General features: G+C 40.2%; 1 protein-coding gene across 1 annotated transcript in view; it reads right to left on the minus strand.

The window, feature by feature from the left end:
- nphp4 (nephronophthisis 4) overlaps positions 1-22,148 on the minus strand; it is a 370,059-nt gene that overhangs the window by 22,230 nt on the left and 325,681 nt on the right. The window contains exons 21-23 of the mRNA XM_074682340.1: positions 13,148-13,337; positions 9,029-9,112; positions 86-242 (exon numbers count right to left, since the gene is read on the minus strand). Of these exons, the coding sequence (XP_074538441.1) occupies positions 86-242; positions 9,029-9,112; positions 13,148-13,337 (431 nt within the window). The remainder of the gene's footprint in view (positions 1-85; positions 243-9,028; positions 9,113-13,147; positions 13,338-22,148) is intronic.

The raw sequence follows: 22,148 nt of genomic DNA on the forward strand, positions 1-22,148 counted from the left end.
AACAAGGAAGAGATGAAAGAGTTATGTACCAATGAAGGAGATTAAACTTTGTGAGATCCATACTGTCTTTTCCCCTCTGTGATACCTGTGGGGCTGTGCCAAGGTGGCAGGCGAATGGCTTTCTTCAGGAAGCTCAGCTCAGGATGGTAAAGCCGGAAAGTCTGATCAACAACATGAGGTGTTGGCTCCACGTTCACTTGGCAGATGGCCATTGGTTTGCCATTTTCTCCTTTAAAGGTAACCTGAAGAGGGGATGAAACTTGAGAAGCTGCATTCACCTTGAGGCTTACCTTAGTTCAATACAAAGTGTATTTACTCTGCAAAGGAAGAGGTATTAGTTTGACCAACAAAAGACTGAAAAAAGCAAGGCCTGTAACAAGTAGGATGTGGAAGTGAGTTCCAAGAGAGGAAATATTTGCTCATCAGAAAAGACACAGTTGCAGATTTTAGACGAGTGTCGAGGACATCGTGAAAACAAGAATACAAACCACATTATCTGAAGATAAATGTGATATCAACTGTTGGTACAGAACTTTAAGGTTAACTCTGGATATTTCATTCATCCAACAAAGTGTCTGTGTTTTGTTGTTGAATATTGTAGAAGAGCTTATTTATCTACTCTTGTGCTTTATTAGTAGAACTGTTGACAAGATCAACATCACACAGAGTAGAATAAATAAATTCAAAGAGACTATGAGGACTATCTGTTTCAATGGATTGCAGTCGCACCTTTGGCCCTGAGTCACACTGTTGTGATGATATGACTCTTAAAGGTAGGATCTGCTGGAATTTCAGTCACTTGTTAGTAAACACAACATTCAAAATGGGCTCCTCCTCCATGGCTCAGTGCCAGCAGCAGCGCACACCCACTGCCTCCAACCATGACTGCATGAACACACTCACTAGCACAGCAACCACCTGTAGCATCTACAGAATCATTTCTACGTAGGAGAGACTCAAGAGCCGTACACCTGACTTAGCATGTTAGCACAAGCTAATCACAGGTTGTTTGACCTGGTTAGCAGAAAGCTAGCTTACGTCAATCTTCGACTTGTGCTGCTCTCCAAGTTTCTGAAAGTGAGTGAAAGTCTAGTCAAGCTTCATCCATGTTTAGGAAATTTGTAGTTTCATTTCACTTTCGTTGTGTTTTTTCTTTCTCTATGCAACGTTCACTATCATAGCTGCTCCGGTTGCCTTCTGCCTCTCACCACTCACAGCACACAAAGTCACTTGCACACTGGGTGTGCTGTGATTGGCTAATGTAACCACATTTACTCTCTGCCAAAGAACATCCTGATACAACCAAAACATCACCAATTCAGGCAGAGGAGGGGGCTGAGGCTAACACAGACACTAAAACACAAGCACAGTGGCCCAGAAGTGAAAACTGAGCAGGATTATTTCCATAAAAGTTGACATTTTTAATTTTTAGGGAAATCCTGTAGACCCTACCTTCAACATGACGTGTGTTTGTTTTGGAAATAAATGGAGATCAGATCCTCTTTGTAACACGGTATTTTTAAACTTGTCTGTACTGTGTAATGTTAGTGAATCCTGGCTATGTCCTGCCAGTCATCTACCAATCAGAGCTAATGTAACCTCACTCTTCATTTTATTGATAGACTCTCAAGTTTGAACAGACCACTGCAGAATAACTGCTGACTGTGGGTTGGAGTCAACATTATCACAAACAGATTAACCCCTGTGTTAGCCTTTAGCTTGTGCTACTTATCTGATACAAACTCCCTGAACAAAATTGCGTGGAACACTTTTTAATAAGAAAATAAAAGTTATAGTAGTAATACTATGTTTGGAGACAGCTCACATGTCAGTGTTAATTATTCTTCAATCATTATTAATGATTTTCACTGCAATGATGGTAGGAAACATATATAGTTTTCTAGAAGGAGATCCATTGTGAACAGTGCTGTTTTTTGGAACATGCCTCGTGGGCGCCTTAAGTGGAACCAAATCCCTGCTTTATCCTGTGTTTTAGCCTTTATCCTTTATTTTAGCCTTTGGCCTGTGTTTAGCCTTTAGCTCATGTTTTAGCCTTTACCTTGTGCTCTATCTCTCCTGTTTATCTTTCTTCTGCTGTTCTGTCCTTTTTCTGTCTGACAGTTAGGCTCCAGTGTCCACCATCACTACAAAATTAACCACAGAAATCGTTCTAAGCAGAGAAAAACAAAGATCTCTCTTCTTACTACTAAACTTCATCAGCTGGAGTGGTGTTATCATGGAAACTTTGAGGTGCTGTAAATCAATCCAGTCCTGGGTGACCCAATCAGGAAGCTACAAAGTAACATTTAGTAAGAACATATACTGCTGCTGTAACTCAAATTATATTGTGAATTGCAATCAGGCATATATCCAGAGGTGAGACTTGATCCATCACAGTCCCTTTAACACATTATGAATATTGTCAGTTGAAAAAATACAAACTGAGGTTGAAGAAGCTGTGAGTGAGGTAGGTTAATCACAGCCTTAGGTATTTACCAGCACTGGTACAAACTTATTTCTTGGACTCATTATTGATTTTCATACAGAGTTATGTGTGTGAGAGTGAGTGTGTAAAGAAAGAGGGAAACAGAGTCATTGGAGAGTTAGAAAACACCTACTGATTCATTGACTTTCTTCACTGACACAAAGAGGCTCTTTAGTGATATAAGAAACTGGGATTTTCTTGAGGCACTTACAGCTCTGAACAACATATGCATCTCATGAAAGAGCATCCTTTCAGAAGCTGTATTTAAAAAATTCACCAGAGAGAACCATGGTTGATGGAGATCGCTGTTTGCTACTTTTCAAAGCTGGCTTCAATCCGGCTCGTGAAACCCCCACAGACAAGCTGACTGTGCTTTGAAGTTTGCTGCATTAAGATAGCCCCCAGGATCTGTGCAAATCAACACAAATATGTTCATGCATATACATAATTTAAATATGGTTACATATGATAACTGCCATACACTCAAACATATTGGATTTACTAACCTACTCACACAGCCTTTAGAGTCTGTTGGCATGATTTCAGTGATGTTACACATGGCAAAAGCAAAAGAATAGTGTTTATTTACCATTACCAACAGTACATTTCTCAGGAGTTACAGTAACACAGGTTAAGTAAAAAGTGCCTCGAGATAGAAAGTTAGCTGGATGGCATGGCTGTCCAGCCTTTCAAGTCTAAAACCAAGCAGCAACCTCTGGTCTAAAAATACAAGACAACACTTATTGGTGAATTTTTGGCTCCTCAGTATTTTTTTTCTGGGCTTTTACGCGATGGGTTTATAACAACAGTTACCCTTTAAGTGATACTCCGGGATGGAACAAGTTGGGTCCTATCACAAGGTTTAGGGCAGAAATGACCCCTACAGCAGTGTTTTTGTGCAGCAGAAGCCCAGAGCACTCGCACCAAACACCCCCTCCCTGCTCCTCTGCTGGTTTCCTCTGCACTCAGACGGGGCCATTTTTTACTTGACCAAAAACACAAATAAACGGACTTCAACCAAAAAAATCTGAAATCGGTCTGTATTCAAGCTTTATTTAGAGAATTTTCAGTGCGTTACTTTCACAGAAAAACACAGCTAAATAAGGCTCTAGTTCTCATTGTGTTGTAAAACGGCGCTACCTCCGCTGCAGAGCCATAGCTGGCTACGAGGCGCTCGCAGCTTAGTGTATCAGTCAGCGCGTGCAGCGTGCCAGATATAAACAAACGCAGGTAGTCTGCCAGGACGAATTATGCAATAATAACGTAAAGATGAGTGATTATGAGAGCAAGGACAACCTGCCGTTCACTTTGGACTCCATTAAATCCACAAGGATATCTTCTTTTAGAGCACAGATGTCAAACTGATCCAGTAAAGGGCCACTGTGGCTGCAGGTTTTCATTCCAACCAAGCAAGAACACACCTGATCCAACAAATCAACCATGTAAAGACAATCCAGTTGATTGATTGAATAATTTGCGTCAGGTGTGTTGACACCCCTGTTTTAGAGACTCTCATGTGCCGTTCCGTCGTACTGCCTTTGGGCAGTCAGCCTTCTCTGCGAAAGCCACAACTCAGTGGAATGCCCTACAAATGATATTAAGAACTGTGACTCCCTCAGCAGCTTCAAAACAAAACTAAAATAATATTCTAAAAGACTCTCAAACCTGTAATCATTGACTGATCTAAAGCATAGTCTTAACTGTTGTACATTATTGTGTGTGCATGTATGTGTATGTGTGTGTGTGCATGCTGCATGCATGTGTGTGTGTGTGTGTGTGTGTGTGTGTGTGTGTGTGTGTGTGTGTGTGTGTGTGTGTGTGTGTGTGTGTGTGTGTGCATGCATGCATGTGTGTGTGTGGGTGTGTATGTGTAAGTGTGTGAGTTTTTACTACAATGTGATGTTTTAACTGTGACCTGCCAAGGGACTACAGATGTAAACTAGCTTTAAGCTAACTCTGGTACAATGCATCAAATGGTGACATTTATGTTGAATATTGTACATGGTACCTTTATAAAATAAATTAAATTAAATTAAATTAAATTAAATAAAGCATGAATGCAGACAGATATCAGATTTTGCGAGCGCTCTGAGCTTCTGCTGCACAAAAACACTGCTGTAGGGGTAATTTCTGCCCTAAACCTTGTGATAGGACCCAACTTGTTCCATCCCGGAGTATCACTTTAAAGCTTTCTATTTAATGTAGGAATGATTACTGAGATGTTTCGATGATGAGCAATTCACACTGGAGTAAAAAGTGTGACAAATAACCCTGTTCTTCCCTTCATTTTACAAAATTTGAGACCATCAGTGTATTAATGTGGTGTGAATGGGGGATGTAACTTGTAATGTTAAAATCTGTTGAGTGTTCCAAAAAATTGCTTTATAAACGCAGTTCAAGTTCCGTTCATTACATTCTCTGTGGATGCTCATGGCCCTTAGAAGATGAGTTTTTGTTTTTTTTGGTGACCTCTGTCATGACCTTATCGCTTATCACATATCCCTGTCACGCTCAGGTCAAATTTAATTTTATGTAAAACCTAAATCAAAGGGAACCAGAATTTCTAATAGAGAGAATCTGCTGTGCATATTCATAGATCCAGGCTCAAGTCTCCAAGTAGACTGAAGATGACGGATGGTAGAATTATTTAATGTCTTTATCTACAAAAATAGCCATTGAAGAAAAATAAGGAGGAGAAATAGAGGAGTCACTCAAGGCATGCTACACACACTGACACGCTCTAACAGTATTCTGAGCATGTGCACTCATAGAGATATGTTAGAGTGAGGGAGGTTGCACACAAACAAGTGGCTCAGGCAGTTGGGGGTTCCGTGCTCAAGTCTGGGGTACTTTGCTCAAGGGCTGGGGTCCCTAAAATGAGGGTTGGGGAACACTGACAGACGTGTTGCAAAACACCTTTTAAAATATATTTCATAGAATTTTTGCAAAAACTAAAAGCTCAGATGGGGTTTGATCTTATACCCAATCATGCAAACTGGGGGTGTCACTATCCATTTACTACATCAGCGTATCAATTGATATTCCTATGATCCAACTACACTGATCTGTGCTCGGCAAGTTGGCCTTCTGGACAACACATATCTATGTAGAATTTAACATCATTTCACAAGGTAATGAATCAATTGAATCGATAGCAGGACATGATACATTGGATTTAGTGACGACATCCTCTGTCTTTGGACTTTATAAGGATGTTTTTTTTCTTTTTTTTTTCTTTTTTGCACTTTTAATGATCAAGACAATACATGTAACTTGATTTAGTCTGTGACTGTGACGTCACCACCATGCGCCAGCGGACAACAAAGCATAGCAGGGCGGATGGTAAAAGGTCAACCTCCTAATAATTAATTCAATCCAAAATTTTGGTTGCACTTTATTCAAATAAAATGTAAATGCATTAGTCTTTATTTTTTGTTTACTTGTATAATACTTAATTTTTATCTTATTCCCTAACATGAATCAACAGAAATCTAAGAAACTTCACCTGCACTGTCCAGCACTTCATGTTTTATTGTTTTGTTTGCTTTATCTATCGTTGGATTTGCCTGTACATGTATTCCCACAGCAGCAGGTTACAGGTCTTTAAAAGTGCTATTGTGGAGGCCCCAGGGTGAAAAGTTTGGGAAACCCTCACTGTAACAAATTACTGTAAATTTACAAGTAAATTTCAATGGTAGAATCCTTTTATGTTCAAATACAGTACTGTGAAAAATTTCCCTGTGAGTGAACAGTAAAATACTGGCAACCCTGCTGCCAGTATTTTACTGTTATTTTACAGCAAAGTAATTTTTGTTGTTCTGAAACCGTGAGTGAGGAGGCGCCACAGTAGATATAAGACCCTGTCTTTTATTGATTTGATACACTGTTGAGGGCACAGGCTGTCTGTACTCCACTGTGCGTACAGGCTGATTGTGCTTCACATGGCACAGGCTATGTACAAGATGACTTTTACAGTGTGTTGACCGATTTTAAAATGGAGAAAATGAACTGAATTTTTTTTTTCAGTTACTGTATTTTCCACACTATAAGGGGCACCTAAAAGCCTTCAGTTCTCTCAAAAGCCGACAGTGCGCCTTATAATCCCATGCGCCTTATCAATATTAAATAATCATGGCTACCATAGTAGTTGACGAAGTAATAGCGGTGAGAACTGGTAAAGAGGAATTCTGCTAAGTGCTAACGTTAGCTCACACGCTGGCCCGGGCTTCTTCTCTTGTTTATTGTTAAAGGAACACAGCGCCCCCCAAAGGTCTGGCATTTGAACTGATCTCTGGAAACGGCTTTTGTTGACGGCAGAAACGGCTTCGTATTTTCACCGCACTTTTTTTGAAAACGGCACAGAAAATAGTAGGATAGGAAAATGTGCGGCTCTGTGTGGATGTAGCCTGAGTTTGACTGACTTATCTGTCTGTTTTGTTGACATTCCCTTTAGAGCAGCTCCATTTAGTGGATGCATAACGCAACCCCAGCCACTACTGTGGCTTCTATTCTATGGGCCTTATAATGCGGTGCGCCCTATAAATGAAAACAGTTTCAAATAGGCCATTCATTGAAGGTGTGCCTTATACTCTGAAGCGCCATATAGTGCGGAAAATACGGTAACTGTAAAATACCACTATTGGGTCAGTAGTTTAATTGGAGCATGAACAACCTCCACACAACATCTGAATGTAGAGCAGGGTCTCATATCTATTATGTTTCTTCCTCACTCACAGTTACCAAACACCATCTCAACAAAAAATTACTTTGCTGCAAAATAACAAAAAAATACTGACAGCAGGGGTGCAAGTATTTTACTGTTATTTCACATTCATTTACTGTAATCCAATATACATTATGATACTGCAAAAATAAATTACAGTATGTGCACTGTAAAATAAGAGATATTACTCTCATTTGTGCTGCCAGTAAGTTACTGTTATTTTGTCTTAACTGAAGGAAGTGAATTGGAAGCTGCTTAGCAACCAGCTCCATAAGGTAAAAGTCCATACAGACTGAGAACTGCTGCCCCTGAGCATGAGAGCAAATACGTGCTGAGTAGAAAAATTAAACTTTTAGAACTCTGCAACAAATCTAAATGCAACCACTCATGCGTAATGAAGGACAGTCTGGAGTTTGAAGCACTTGGTTACTGATTCATAAAGTCAGAAGTTGATCCCTGCCAATCAGCAGCTGTCCACCATGTCAATAGGCCAGATTTGTGGGCCCATGCTGTCCTGTAAGAGCGGCCCATATCTGGCTCTGATGATGTGTGCTGACTGACAGCCGTGCCAGGGCTGGCATCCTGACAGCTCTGCTGTTGGGGCTTGTCAGTTTTAGCGGGACACAGATTTGATCCAGACCCCACCCCTTTGACCTCTTGACAGGATTTTTGCTCAGAGCAGCAGTGCTGACACTGACGCGCTAATACACACACACACACACTGTAGGGAGACACACACAGGCTTGGCAGACTGGCAAATATTTCATCACCCTGTGCAACGGGAGAGCTTCAGGGTACTGTACTCAACACGAACAACAGGATTATTGCGAGCTACTGCAGGTTAGCATATACACCATCTGATATCTTTTTTTAGCAGCATAAATCTGACAGTAATGTGAGCCCGTATGTAAGCTCACATGTGTAGAGACATGGAAAAAAGAGTCCAAATTTCAATTTGAAAGGAATCAGGAGGAACAGAAGTTAATTTTGCTGACAGCTGTAGCACACAGGGGCTGCCGAGCACATTACATCAAATGGAGACTCAGAGCACATGGACTTATCTTTACATGTGAACAGGCACATTCTCCTTGTTACCCCCCTCCATCAACTCTTACATATTATAAATGCTTGAATAAGTGCATGAAATGAGGAAGTAACTTCAGCATAATGCCACGTATGCATGCTTCATTTCCAGTAGATTAGCCAGGCGTGTCGAACTGTCCTCAAATTAGAGATAGTTTAACTCTCCAGCTTGACATTTGCCAGCTGAAGGAAGATAAACAATGTTGGTGTTGGATAAAAGTAATTTCCAGCATATAATTTCGCTTGACAATCTTGTCTGGCTAGTGTAACTTTTTAAATAGTCGACACTTCAAAGCGTTCTTTGTGTCTGAGCTGTGACTGTGTGGGAGTGGAGAGGAGGGAGGAGGAGGTGCACTGCCACTTTGTAGAGTTGTCTAACTGAGTGTGTGTGTGTGTACTCTAGATGTTGCTTGACTTGAGGATGTTAACCCAACGAAATCCTAATTCCAAGCTTCGAACTATATGCTTACATTTGGCGGCTTTGTGTCCTTTACATATCTGAATCACACAGTTTATAGCCCAGGATGCTAAAAACATTACCAATAGACCATATTAAAGCTCTTTTCATCGTAGGAATAGACACTGTACGTTCACAATGCAACTCAAATCCATAGCTTACTGTAATTCCAGCCTGCAGACAAACAACTCAGGGATTAAGAAGCAGAAGAATACCAGAGATAAAGATGGTTCAATAAACAGTAAGTGAATTGAACCATCAAAAGAAGCACATGCTGTACCTTGATAGTCTTAGCAGCAACAATATTGGACAGATTCTTCTTGGCCACCCGAAAACCTTTGCCTGTGGGCAGGAAGCTTGGTCCCTGTGAAGGTTTAGTTAGAGACAGAACTGTTATCAAGACGGATCATCAGTCACAACAAGCAAATGACTGCAGAGAAAATATCACTCCTCATAAGAAATTACAACTTTAAATGGTCGCAGATGAATAAAAGAACCAGAAGGCTTACACACACAGGGGCCATCATTTATCAAACGTGTGCACGATGGAAAAATGGGTGTCAAATGGGTGGCGTTCATATCCACATACAGATCAGGATTATCAATCTGAACGTGGGTATAGGTTACGCTCAAATCCCACGCCAAGTCTGAGTTTGTGTACGCAAGTTTCATGTCAGAAGAAAGCATGGTGCAGCGTGGGTAATCCTTCTGTGGTGGAGAATTATCAGGTCATACAAGTGCAGTGCATTTTCAGACAAACTAACGGAGGTTCATGGAGTAATCTTTAGAGAGTTAAACTAAATAGGACACCAATAATGCATCTAACATTTCCCTCTTTTACTGCCAATCTCTTATATTTACTTAACCCTTTAAACCCTGAGGTCCCCACTTGGTGGACTCTGAGGTCGCTCTGCAACAACAGGAATAAAAATCACTTCAGTTCTTACTCCGAGCCAGGGACAAAATACTGACACCTCTGCACTCTTTTCCCAAGCATTTACTTCATTATTACACCACAACTTCTGATCTTGTCTTGATGTTGGGTTTTGTCGAATAACTTTACATGTTTATTTTTGGAAAGTGTGAGAGAGTCTGAGATAACATTTCTCATGATTTGGCGCTATGTAATTAAAGGTCCCATATTATGCAAAAATCCCTTTATGAAGTCTTTAAGTTAAATCTGTGGGTCTTTGTCTTTCCTCCCAGCCCACAAAATGTGATATTTAATGACAAAACCTGCACTTAGTAGTACTTGTGAATGTAAAATCCTGACCTAAAACGAGCTGTTTGGAATTTCAGGGGTTTGCTGATGTCAGTGAGTCCCTTTTTTGAATAATCAGGAGCAAGTCTGACCTGATTGGTCCACCGGAGCAAATACCCCCGAACCCCCTCCCCGCCCACTCCTCTCCCCACATCTGGAGAGTAATCTCTCCAGCAGCGAGTGTGGCTGTTTTTGGCTGTAAACAGCCTCATAGTTCCATGCACAAGCTTCCCATATCGGAAGAAGACAAGACTAAGTGGCTAGAGTTCATTTATCAAGAAAATGTTCCAGCTACACTCAGTAAAACTGTGCATGTGTGTGCTAGTCACTTCACTGCCGACTGCTTTTCCAACTTTGGACAGTACAACAGAAGGCTAGCCAATAGACTGGTCCTGAATCCAGGCGCATTACCAACCATCCACCAACAAACCTGGGACCCTGGAAATGTGAGTATTTTAAATGCTGTGTACTGTGGAGCAGATGTAAGAGCTTTTCTTCAGTGTCCCCCCTGTCTCTGTGTTGGCTTCAGGATGCTAACTTTAGCTGCAGTTAGCCTGTTGTTTTAGCCTGTAATGTTACAGTAAACAAGCTTTGCTTTTTTCTAAACATTGTGCACTCAGAGCTCGTGGCGCCACTCTCAGTGATGCTGTAGAGCAGGGCGGTATCAGCGGTGACTCATTTACATATGAAGGCCACGCCCACTAAATCAGAGCATTCTGAACAGAGGGGCTATGAGAGCCTGGAAACAATGCTGCTGTGCTTGATTTATTGGCTTTTTTGGACCAAAACATGTTACTACCATTTCATGAAGACATCAATGATCCATATTAAACTGCAGAAGAGGAGCAGAATATGGGACCTATAAAGGCTGCTGGATTGATGACTGACTCCAGAATGATTCAAACAGACCTTATTGGAGCGGAAATAAACTCTTTTTAATTTGGGGATGTCATTTTATAAAAAAGAGGCCAGGGCTTAAAGGGTTAAAAAAAAGAGAATTCATTATCAGTTCAGTCAGGAACACTCTCGTCATAGATTAACCATTTATTGCCAAATGGATACAGTTAGAATTGGCGTTAAAGCTCTGCTTTTCAGAGTACTCCCTGGGTTAGCCGAGCAGCTTGCTCGAGCTTTCCAGGGAGTGCATAGCAAACCCCCCGTATACATACAGAACAAATGAATGCATACAGATCAATAAGATACATACATGAGGCTAAATAGGAGGAGGCTGGGGTGGAGGTGGGATGATTGTGACAGCAGCAGCTGAGCAACAATGAGGTAGCAGGAATAACTGAGAATGAAGACGTGATTTAAATACACCGCCTTGTTGTTAGACGCACGCTGTGATTGGTTGAGATGGGTAGGTTAGAACATCAGTCTGTCAGCTGATCACAGCTGGGCGTATGACTTCCGTGTCCTTCATGAACTTACGTTAACTCCATTTATTAAAACACTACCATGTCCTTAAGAAAGTCTGAAGACAAAAATCAGAGGACACTGGATCAAACTTTAGCATGTTTTCATTTTAAGGAAGCCATATGGATTACAGAATTTACCCATTGACTGTATAAAGAGTGGACAGCTCCACTATTTTGTATTTTATAGTTTTGAAGCCAAAATACCCCCGTCACAGGCGCAGCTATTGGTAGCAGTTGTGTATCCAGTCTGCGCAGTAGAGACTATGGGAGAATCTGAGAGAATCTGAGTGGAGGCGGGTGAAAAAAAAAAAATTCTTTAGAGAGTCTAATCACTTCCTGACTCTACCTCCAGACATATTTTTCAATCCCCAGAAGAAATACACAAGAAAGGCACCTATCAATTAATTTTTAAACGTGATGTAACACCTCCTTTTTAACTTCTTATAACTAATAAAAGTGAAACTTTTCAGAAAAAAAGGACTTGAACACAAGGCAGCCAAATCATATCTTAAAATCTTCACAACAACCGGACGTGAGAAACATTTTTACAAGGTGTTTTAATTTTTAAACTTTTGACCACAGCCCATCTGGAATGACTGGAGAGCAGGACTTTTTGACCTATACTGCAGCCAGCCACCAGGGGGAGCAGTTTTTGGGGTGACCTCACTCCCAGCGGAGCAATTTGACCACATTTTTTTTACACTCTATGGATTAACCTTGAAGATTATTTTTCTACACGCCTAACAATGTGGAAAAAAGGGCCTGTTTAATAATAAAAGGCACTGATTTATATGACAATCACCATGACAACTCAGGTCTACTTGTGTGTAATTGTAAACAAGCAACCCTCTTCTTGGCTGGACTAAAAAATGACCACAAGAAAGATTAATGTTATACATTTTAAGTAGCAATCTTTACACATTTCTGGACCTGAAAGTAAATAAATAATATTAAAGGGGCCCTAATAGTCAGATATCACAGACTAATTAACTATTAACTAATTAATTTTTTTAATTTGAATGTGTAAAATACTTTTAAACTCTGTAGTTTAGTTTGTCACAACTTTGAAAATTCAGGGGCGTGTTACTTAAATTTGTGATTGTATTTTTTTAGCCACCACATTTATCAGTAAAAGATTGGGCATACGCCATAATTGGTCCTGATACACACATTTCATGAATCACACGTGAACATTGACGTTTACTTGTTTCTCCACCCAAATCTGCACCAGTTCTCACAACAGCTTGATAAACGAGGGCCAATGAGAGAAAAGTAATGAGGTCAATGGCTCTTCTTTTGGAGGATTGTGAAGCCTGGGTTTCTACTACCTGTGAATGGTTTTCTTGGAACAGATCTTTAGTTACTAATCCTTGGTGTGTGTGTGGTTTCCGTTTTGTAAATGTCAAATTTAACAATTTGAGTCCCTGGCATCTTATTCTCACAGTGCTTTCATACCAGCAACACTTCTTTGGACCACTCAAGGCCGATCAATCCTTACTGATTTTCTTGGAATGGAATCAATGAGTCTGACTGGGGAAATACTGTTTTATCTGAAGAGAGTAACTGATTTGATCTTTCAGAAAAGGTAATTGAAATACGTGATGACAGCATCTAAACACAACCCTCTCAGCAGTCGTAGGATTTGAGTGAATATAACCCATTTTTTTTTCTCTTAATAATCTGACCTGTTCAGCAGTCGTAACTGTGACTTTCACTTTACCTGGACAGCCATGGTGTGGTCACAGAGAAAGCTCTGGTACTTCAGGGGGATATGAACGCTCTCTTTGGGTCGAAGGTAAACTCTGGGTTCTGGGGCATCCTCTTCCAAGTGGAACATGTTCTCCTCCAGTGGGGTTGGAGTTTTGGTTAGCGCTTTGAAGTAACCCCACTCCTCTGTGTTAGTGAGAACACTAGATAGAGAGATGAAAGGATGTAAGTGAGATGAAAAGACGCTCTTTCTCTTTAAGGATCCATCAAGGATTAGAGTTGGACTTGTAACACAAACAGGGAAAGGGAAATGTTATCTACATCCAGCAGTATAAAAGGAAGAAACTGAGTGAAGCATGAAATGTATTGATGTCTTACTTTTGATCCAGTCGAACTAAAACTTTGGCTTAAAAAACAAGAATAGTGGCACAAAAACAGTTCATGGGGTTGTGGTTAAAAAACGATTTGGAGGAAAGTGTTGGACCCATGGTCTACACTTTAATTTGTAAATGAATATTCATAGAATAGCTTCATTATTTTTACTAAAATACTCAGATGACATCAAACAACAACAGTGTATGAAAAAAAAAATCTTAAGTATCCTTGATTCCAGAAAAGTCCACATTCTTACAGTTGTGAGTCAATGGAGAGTAACAAAAAGGGAATGGTGGAATGATTTGCTGCAAAAGAGGTTGAGAAAGTCTTACTTAAAATGTGCTTTGAAGAGTTTTTAACGGTTTATGAAACAGACTGAAATTAATACTAATGCCTCAACATGACCTAAAAAAGCAAACAGAGGAAGACTGAGATTTTATGAAGTATCTTTCATGACAGTATCTGCCAAGTAAGAGTCTCTGTCAACACTTTTAGCAGCAGAGCTTTACCAAAACTGGTCCATTACACGGTTAAAAATATATGGGTAGGGATTTTTTGACATAGGATTCTCCAAAAGCATGTATAAGAAAGGAGGAGCAACAGCACTGGTTGGGACCTCCACAGCCAGATTGAAGACTAATCCCGATTTTACCCCTTTTTTGCACATTCACATCTAGTAAAGGGGTGTTCCTATTATCTGTAAGGCTTAGGGGAAACAAAGACAAACTGGGACCTCACTTAAAAACCAAGGGGTATGACAAACTTCCCGTGATATTTCTAGTCTCAATGTTTTCATCAGACATCCAATCCTTTGCTACTTCACATAAATATTACCCATGTTTTGAATCACTGGTTGCATTTTGAAACCGCTCGTTATAACAATCTAGCTAACGCTGCTATACCTAATATTAGCTACACTGATGCCAGGTTATGGAGATACATTCACAGACTACACTTTGATGAACTGCATTTCATGGATGACAGCTAAGCTGCATTAACCACATAAGCTATGATAAGCTCAGGGTACAGTATTTGGAAGTGACATAATATAGGTTCTGAAAGCTGCAACGTTAGCTTTTCATCGCTTAGCTGTCTCATCACTCACGTAATGTAGTACATCATTGTATAGTCTTTTTTCTAACTGTTAGTATCAATGCAATTTCCCATGTACGATAGCATCAAGCTAGGGCTATTTTTCTATTTTTTATGGAATATCAGAGATATAACATGTTGAATGTATTGAATAGGAGTCTTGTGTGAAAGATTAATGTACATTTTTTATTACGTCCAGTTCTTCAGCAGAACTTTAAGCAGAAAATCCTGGATCAGAGTTTTATTGGGAAACTGTTATCTGTCTGCAAAGCTAAGACAGCTAGTAATTGTAGTAGCCCTCTGTACTGCAAATTTGGAAAGGTAAATTTAACTCCCTTACTTTTAAATTTGACACAGCTCTTCTGTTTATATGAGAACCTCTGAAAAGTGACATGAACATTTATTTTTTCTCTTCAACAATTCCCATTAGAAATCTGAAGGACAGACCCTGTCCTCCAAATACTTCTGAAACACAAGGTAGTCTATAAATGCAGTTCCCTCCTCACTCACGGTTCACTGGAAATTTGAAATGGCATAATTTAACTCCCTCAGAGTTAAATTTAACATTGCTCTGGTGTTTATATGGGAACCACTGAAAAAGTGTTAAATTAACACTTTTCAAAGTGTTAAAATTTTAACACTACAACAGTGTCTCCCTGTCAACTCTCACAATGTAAAATATGAACACTTTTCAAAGTGTTAAATGGACACTAAGTTGGTGTACATTTTTCTTCCCACAGTAACACTATAGAAATAAGATATTTCCACTGGTGTCCTTTAATTTAAGCTAAGATTTTGATAAAGAGTTAATTAAAGTTAGAGTTTAAGTGTGCAATCTTTGAGTGTTTACACATTCATGTGTGATAAACACCCCCAAAAAGACAGAAGTGATAAAAAGAACTTTTTTTTTCTCTTAAATTATCACATAAGATTTGATGTCAAGAAACAGACCCCTTCATCAAAACATTTCTGAAACACAAGGTAGCCCATAAATGCTGTTTCCCCCCTCACTCACGGTTTCAATGATTGTTTTTACAGTAAACTGTTCTTTGATCTGCACCGTTAACCCAGAATTGTTTTCAAGTACATCTTTTAAGCAAGGTTTAATTTCAAAAAAGTTTTGTTGGATTACTTTGACTGCTAAGTGCATTCTATCATTAGACATTAATTTATTTTGTGATGATGTTTTGTAACCATGAGTGAGGAGGGGGCACTGTGGATACGAGACCCTGCTGAACATTGAGCGGTTGCAAAGGGGCACAGACTGTCTGTGCTCTGCACATGGCACAGACCGGATCTCTGTGCCACATGACATGGACTGGCTGTCCGTGCTCTGTTGGTCATTGTGGAGCCTTTTCAGTTGACTTTGGTTCGACATAACGGACAGCAATGTTTGGTGCAGATAAAACCCATCTCGTGTTGAGCACAGGCACTGTGTGTCATGAAGCACACAAACAGCCAGTCCATGCTATGCAGCACACAGACAACCGATCCGTGCCATGCACACAAACAACCAGCCAGTCAGTCTGTGCCATGCAGCATACAGACAGCCCGTCCATGATGCAAAGAGCAAAAACAGCCAGCCTGTGCCATGGAGCCCAGATAAGCATAGTCTGTGCTCTCATGTTGAGAAGGGTCCCGTAGCCACTGCATTCCCTCCTCAGTCACGGTTACTTAACAGTAAAAATGATTCTTCTAACCATTGTCTTCAAATGTAAAGAAGCAGTTTTTTGAAGTTTGGTTACAGAGAATATTTAATTGAAAAGTCTGAAAATGTAGCTTAGCTTGTTTTGAGTTGGATTTATACAAGGTGATGATTTGAAATGAATCAAAATCAAAAGCACATGAGACCTAAACCACTGATGTTAGCACAACATAAAACAGTTATTTGAAGAAACTGTGTGCTACGAATTGAGGCATTTTACTAAGTTGGATCACCAGTTTGTTTTTTACAGTGCAGTGTAATTCAAGTCAATTCTTTCAGCATTAAAGTTGAACCAGCTTGAACCTTTTGTTTAGTTCGTCATGACTCAAATCATTTGAGTGAAATCACTTGATTTAATTTTAAAACAGTGCAGTTCTTGCTAAAAACTTCAGTTTCATTTTGATTTAATTAAAAGTTATTAGCAACCCACTTATAATTTTTAATGAAACTCTACTGAGAAGTTTTGCTTACTAACAACTTCTGGGTCAACAGTGCAGATCAAAGGATGGGTTCTTGTAAAAACACATGATCATTGTAACCATGAGTGAGGAGTCTTTAAAGTAACACTGTGTGGTGTTATTTTTCATCAACACTGCAAAGTAACTCTCTCAGTAGTATGGTTTAACACCAGCATAGAGTTAAATACCTTATAACAACACTAAGAATTTAACGCTGAACTAGTTTAACACTGTAATTTTAACACCAGGGGACTTGCTGTATGGTGCCCTCATAGTAGCTTTATGTGATTTACAGCCCAAAGAAACCCTGTGTTTGACAAATCCTTAGTTCTCACCAGTGTTTTGCCCAATACACTCTGTTTTAGCTGCTGTCTCTTTAAGGCTTCCTATTCCACAACCCTTCTTCCCTCTGATTGGCCAGCCCTCTGGAGGACTGTCTTTGGCGGAGTATCAGCAGCTTTTGGTGTTTTGAGGCTTTCCTCATCATTGTGTCATAAACCAGTAAGAAGACAGCTGTGCAATGGCCCCATCAGTTGAGGAAGAGTCACTTGTTCATTCATGATTTCTTGAAGTGGCCTGTTTTAAACCAAATCCTTTGACTTTTGGGGCTAATAAGGTGTTGCTAGGGTTTTTCTCATGTTAACAAATCTATTATCATTACCCAGACATAAAATCTGGCAGCTGTTGGATGATACAAAACCCGAAATCTTTATCATTTCACTCTAATGTCTTTTTTCTTTAATGTGAGACCATGGAAAGCAAGAGGAAAAAAATAACTCATATAACCAACCTGATCTCTGCAGGGTATCTATCAAATCATACAAAACAATACAATTCCTTTTCAAACTGACAACAACACTGACCTTCTATTCTTTTACAAACCAATGCAGTGTTTAAGCATGCTGTATGGTCAACAATTGAACAACTGAGGTGAGCTAATTCCACGGTCTAGCAGTCAACACACAAACACAAAGCTTTCTTTTTTTTTCCTTCAACAATTGCTTTCAAAAGGCTTTCAGGAAAGTGTATAAAGGTCAGCGATCCTTCCCCCCTTCTCCTTCCAAGCCACAACAAATGGATTTCCACGAAGAAAGCAACAGGAACACATAACAGATTTCAACAGAGGGAGGTCTTGTTTGCTTCTTTTTTCATTTTCATGCACAAACGCACAAATGGAGTGCTGCTTTAAACATCAAAGGAGCCAAACAATAGGCATGGAGAGGGGAATTTCTTTCAGAATGAGAGCAAAGGTGTATGGAGCTTTTAAGGGCCTACCTTACTTACATTGGGGTTTGAGGCAACAGTCAATTCCATGAAACTTATTTTGAGATTCTGAGCTGTTAACTGGGAAATAAAATATTTTGCCTCTGGCTTATCATGACAACAAAGAACCTCTGATTGTGCTTCATCTGAGCTACGATAAAAAAAAAAAAAACACAAGGGTTGAATCATTTTTACAGAAAGAAAACAAAATTAGGCAGGAAGTAGAAAGAACAAACAGAATGAGGCGCATAGGGAAAAACTGGGAACAAATGATGATGATTAAACAGATATCAAGAGAAAGGACTGAATATATGAAGAGTAGAGAAAGCAAAGAGGAGAAGACAGATAATGAGAGGGAAAAACCCTGTGAGAGGGAGAAAGCAGCAGCAGGAGCAAAGCAGTGCGAAGCAGTTTTCGTCTTCTATCCCTTTATAACCAGCCGGTGCTGCTCACACCAGGCTCTGAGGGGCTGAGAGTAAAGGTAGCCAAGAGAAGTGAAAGAGGGAACCTGACACTGAATTATCAGGCTGAGGGTCAGACTGTGTTTTTTTATTTATCTATTTTCCTGTGGAACAAAGGGCTAACCTACGGCTTTGCTTGTGTTTTCCAAAAGGAAACACACCCTTTGTCAAAAACTAGTTTAAATATTTACATCGTAATAACAGCAGAGATGCCTCAATGCACTGACCACACTGGGGTTCATGCAGCCCTGAACAAAAGAGGTACAGAGGGCAGATTTGTTGTTTGTGTGAATGTTCTCTTTTAGTTTAAAGACACAGTTGCTTGGAGTGAAACAATGTATGACTGGGCCTTATTAAAAAGTACCATGTGAAGTGTTTCAGAAGTGTGAAACGCTTCGAAATGCCAATGCATTACCAGGTGTTGCTCCCAGACTGCAGGTTTGCTCGTGGTATCTATTGTCTCCAGTAGTAGTACTGGACGTAGCCTTCAATTATGAGGACCAGCTCCTTCATACAATACATTTCCCACACTGTAACAAATTACTGTAAATTTACAATGGAATCTTAATGGTAAATTACTGAAAACCCTGCTGCTGCCAGTAATTTACCCTTATTTAACAGCACAGTAGTTTTTCTTGTGATGGTGTTTTGCAACAGTGAGCAAAGAGGGAATGCAGTGGATTTGAGACCCGGCTGTACATTGATTCAATACACTGTAGGGGCAAAGGCTGACTATGCTCAAAGAGGCATAGGCTGACTGTCTGTGCTCAGCATGGCATGGACCGGCTGTCTGTGCTCCACATGGCAGGGACTGGCTGTCTGTGCTCCACATGGCAGGGACTGGCTGTCTGCGCTCCACATGGCAGGGACTGACTATCTGCGCTCCACATGGCAGGGACTGGCTGTCTGCGCTCCACATGGCAGGGACTGGCTATCTGCGCTCCACATGGCAGGGACTGGCTATCTGTGCTCCACATGGCAGGGACTGACTATCTGCACTCCACAAGGCAGGGACTGGCTGTCTGTGCTCAACATGGCATGAACCGGCTGTCTGTGCTCAACATGGCAGGGACTGGCTGTCTGTGCTTTACATGGCAGGGACTGGCTGTCTGTGCTCAACATGGCATGAACTGGCTGTCTGTGCTCAACAATGCATGGACTGTCAGTCTGTGCTTTACATAGCACGGACTGGCTGTCTGAGCTCCACATGGCAGGGACTGGCTGTCTGTGCTCAACATGGCATTAACCGGCTGTCTGTACTCAACATGGCATGGACTAGGTGTCCGTGCTTTGCATGGCACAGTCTGTGTAACTGATGATTTTTATGGTGTGTTGGGCAATTTTAATAAGAGAAAAATATCAACTGACTTTGTTTTGTTTTGTTTTTTAATACCATGACTGGAGTAGTTGTGTAATTGAAGCAGAGACAGCCTGTGCCCTCCATGCAAAATCTCAATGTACAGCAGGGTATCATATCCACTGTGTTCCCTCCTCACTCATGTTCTCAAAAGGCCTTCACAACATAAATGACTGTGGTGTAAAATAACGGCAAGATACTGGCAGCAGGGTTGCCAGTGTTTAACCATTATTTTACATTCATATACCGTAATCCAATAAACAGTATTATACTGTCAAAACAATTTACAGTACATGTACTTTAAAGTAACAGGAATTAACCACTCATTTCTGAAGCCAGTATTTTACTGTTATTTTACAGTGATTTTCTTTACAGTGCAGTTAAAATCTGGCACCCATAAACCCTCACTACTTGAAAGGGCAGGCAAAGAAAGGTGTTTAACCATAGAAAGGCTAGAGGCTTTAACTGCTGGGAGACAAAGGTCCCCACACCTCATATTAATAACTGTATTCATTTATTTCATGTAATGCAGTCAACTCTGTATCTGTGTCCTTGTCTGTAGGATTACAAAAACCATTGTTGTGGACTCCTTGCAGCGGTTGATCTTCTTGACTCTAACTTTTCTCTAATTATTATCAAGATAATTATGACTGTAATTTTTCTATGCTGAGATCAGGTGCATCCCTCCCCAGGCCCCAGCTGCATTATGGAGTAATCCATGTGAAACACAAGCTGACATTGTACAAAAAACAAAGAAAAGAGAACTACATGGGAGATGATTTTTTTTTTTTTCACTTAGCAGGGTAACATTGCTTCACTTCTTACCTTTGTACACTACAATGGTAACTAACACTGCCCTCCAAGCCTGCTCTGGGGCTGTTAGAGATTAGAGATGAAACCTATTCAGAAGAACATCCCACTGACTTATCAATTCTCCTGATCCCTGAGCTCAATAAGTGGATCGAGAGGAGAGGAAAGGAGTGTTCAGAGACCAGCAAGACCCTCAGGCTTTCCCAGTTGTTATTTTTCTAATGTACATTTATACATTGATTTCATGTTCCTATAATTTACCCTCTTATTAGATCCTACCTTATGGACTGAATGTAGCACTAAATCTGTGACCTTTACAGTTAAGATGGAGAGAATTGAAACTTCAAATTTTATCTATTTTTTCCTCATTTTTCCCTCCTAGTCCTTTCAGATTGGTTTAAAAGTGAAGCTCCCTCAATGATTCAGATCTCAGCTCCTCTGTTGTGCTGCTGCTATGACTACATGTCCTCTGAAATGGCTAAACATTATAATGGCCTTGCGTGGAGGCTACCTGCCAACAGGCAGGTCACATCTCTTCACACCGGCTTCCTCTTGTTGCTAAAACACAGGGGTGGGGGTAGTCGCTCTACCAGCTCTCAGTCTGTCATATATGAGGATGTTACTCTTCACTGATCTGATTTTATCTGTAAGGTGAGCAGGGCAGCGAACATGTTCTCATATCAGGGCTCAAAGGCTGTGATACTGTCCATCCTTGGACTCGAGTCTTAAGCGTGTTATTCTCCACACATCTTTATCATCTGCAGTTATCGAGCAATAAAAGGTAAATGATCCAGTGTCAAGGCTCCCCTGCAAACCTTTACTACCTTTCTTTTGGCTTTCAAAATACATCTGAGTACTACTTGTTTGATTGGATATCTTTAAAATGACTCACCCAAATAGATACCATTACACACAGTTGATTCCTGTAATATGGTAATAAACTTAGCAAACAACACTAACTGTAAAAAGGGAATCTTCAATCAGTTGAAGTGATGTAATTTTTTTAATCAATCCAACTCAATATTTTTAAGTTAGGGTTTCCAATGTATTTTTGTGGATCATATCAACTTGAAATTCTGTGTTGCTACAACTAATAAAAAGAAGAAGTTGGACCAACTCAAATTAATTGCCTCAATTGGTCACACCTAAATAAATTAAGTTCTTTGAAATGAAATTAACAAGTTCATTGAACACAACTTAAAAGGTCAAATAAAGTAAATATTTTAATTCTTCTCAAATCAACATTTTGCATCAATCCAACTAATAATTTTCAGTCGTTTCAACTCAAAATCTTCAAAACCCGAAAGGACAAACCATGGGTGAGGAAGGAACGCTGTGGATATGAGACCCTGGTGCACATTAAGATACCACGTGGGGACAGTGTGTCTCTGCTCCATGGCATGGAGCAGCTGGCTGTCTGTGGTCTACTGCACTGGCTGGCTGTATGTGCTCCATGCCAAAGGCTACTTGTCCTAGCTGCCTATGCTCCACGG

This window comes from Halichoeres trimaculatus, unplaced genomic scaffold (genome assembly GCF_033239565.1).
Source record: "Halichoeres trimaculatus isolate MK-OKI-2021-1 unplaced genomic scaffold, fHalTri1.1 fHalTri1_scaffold_11, whole genome shotgun sequence".
NCBI lineage: Eukaryota > Metazoa > Chordata > Actinopteri > Labriformes > Labridae > Halichoeres > Halichoeres trimaculatus.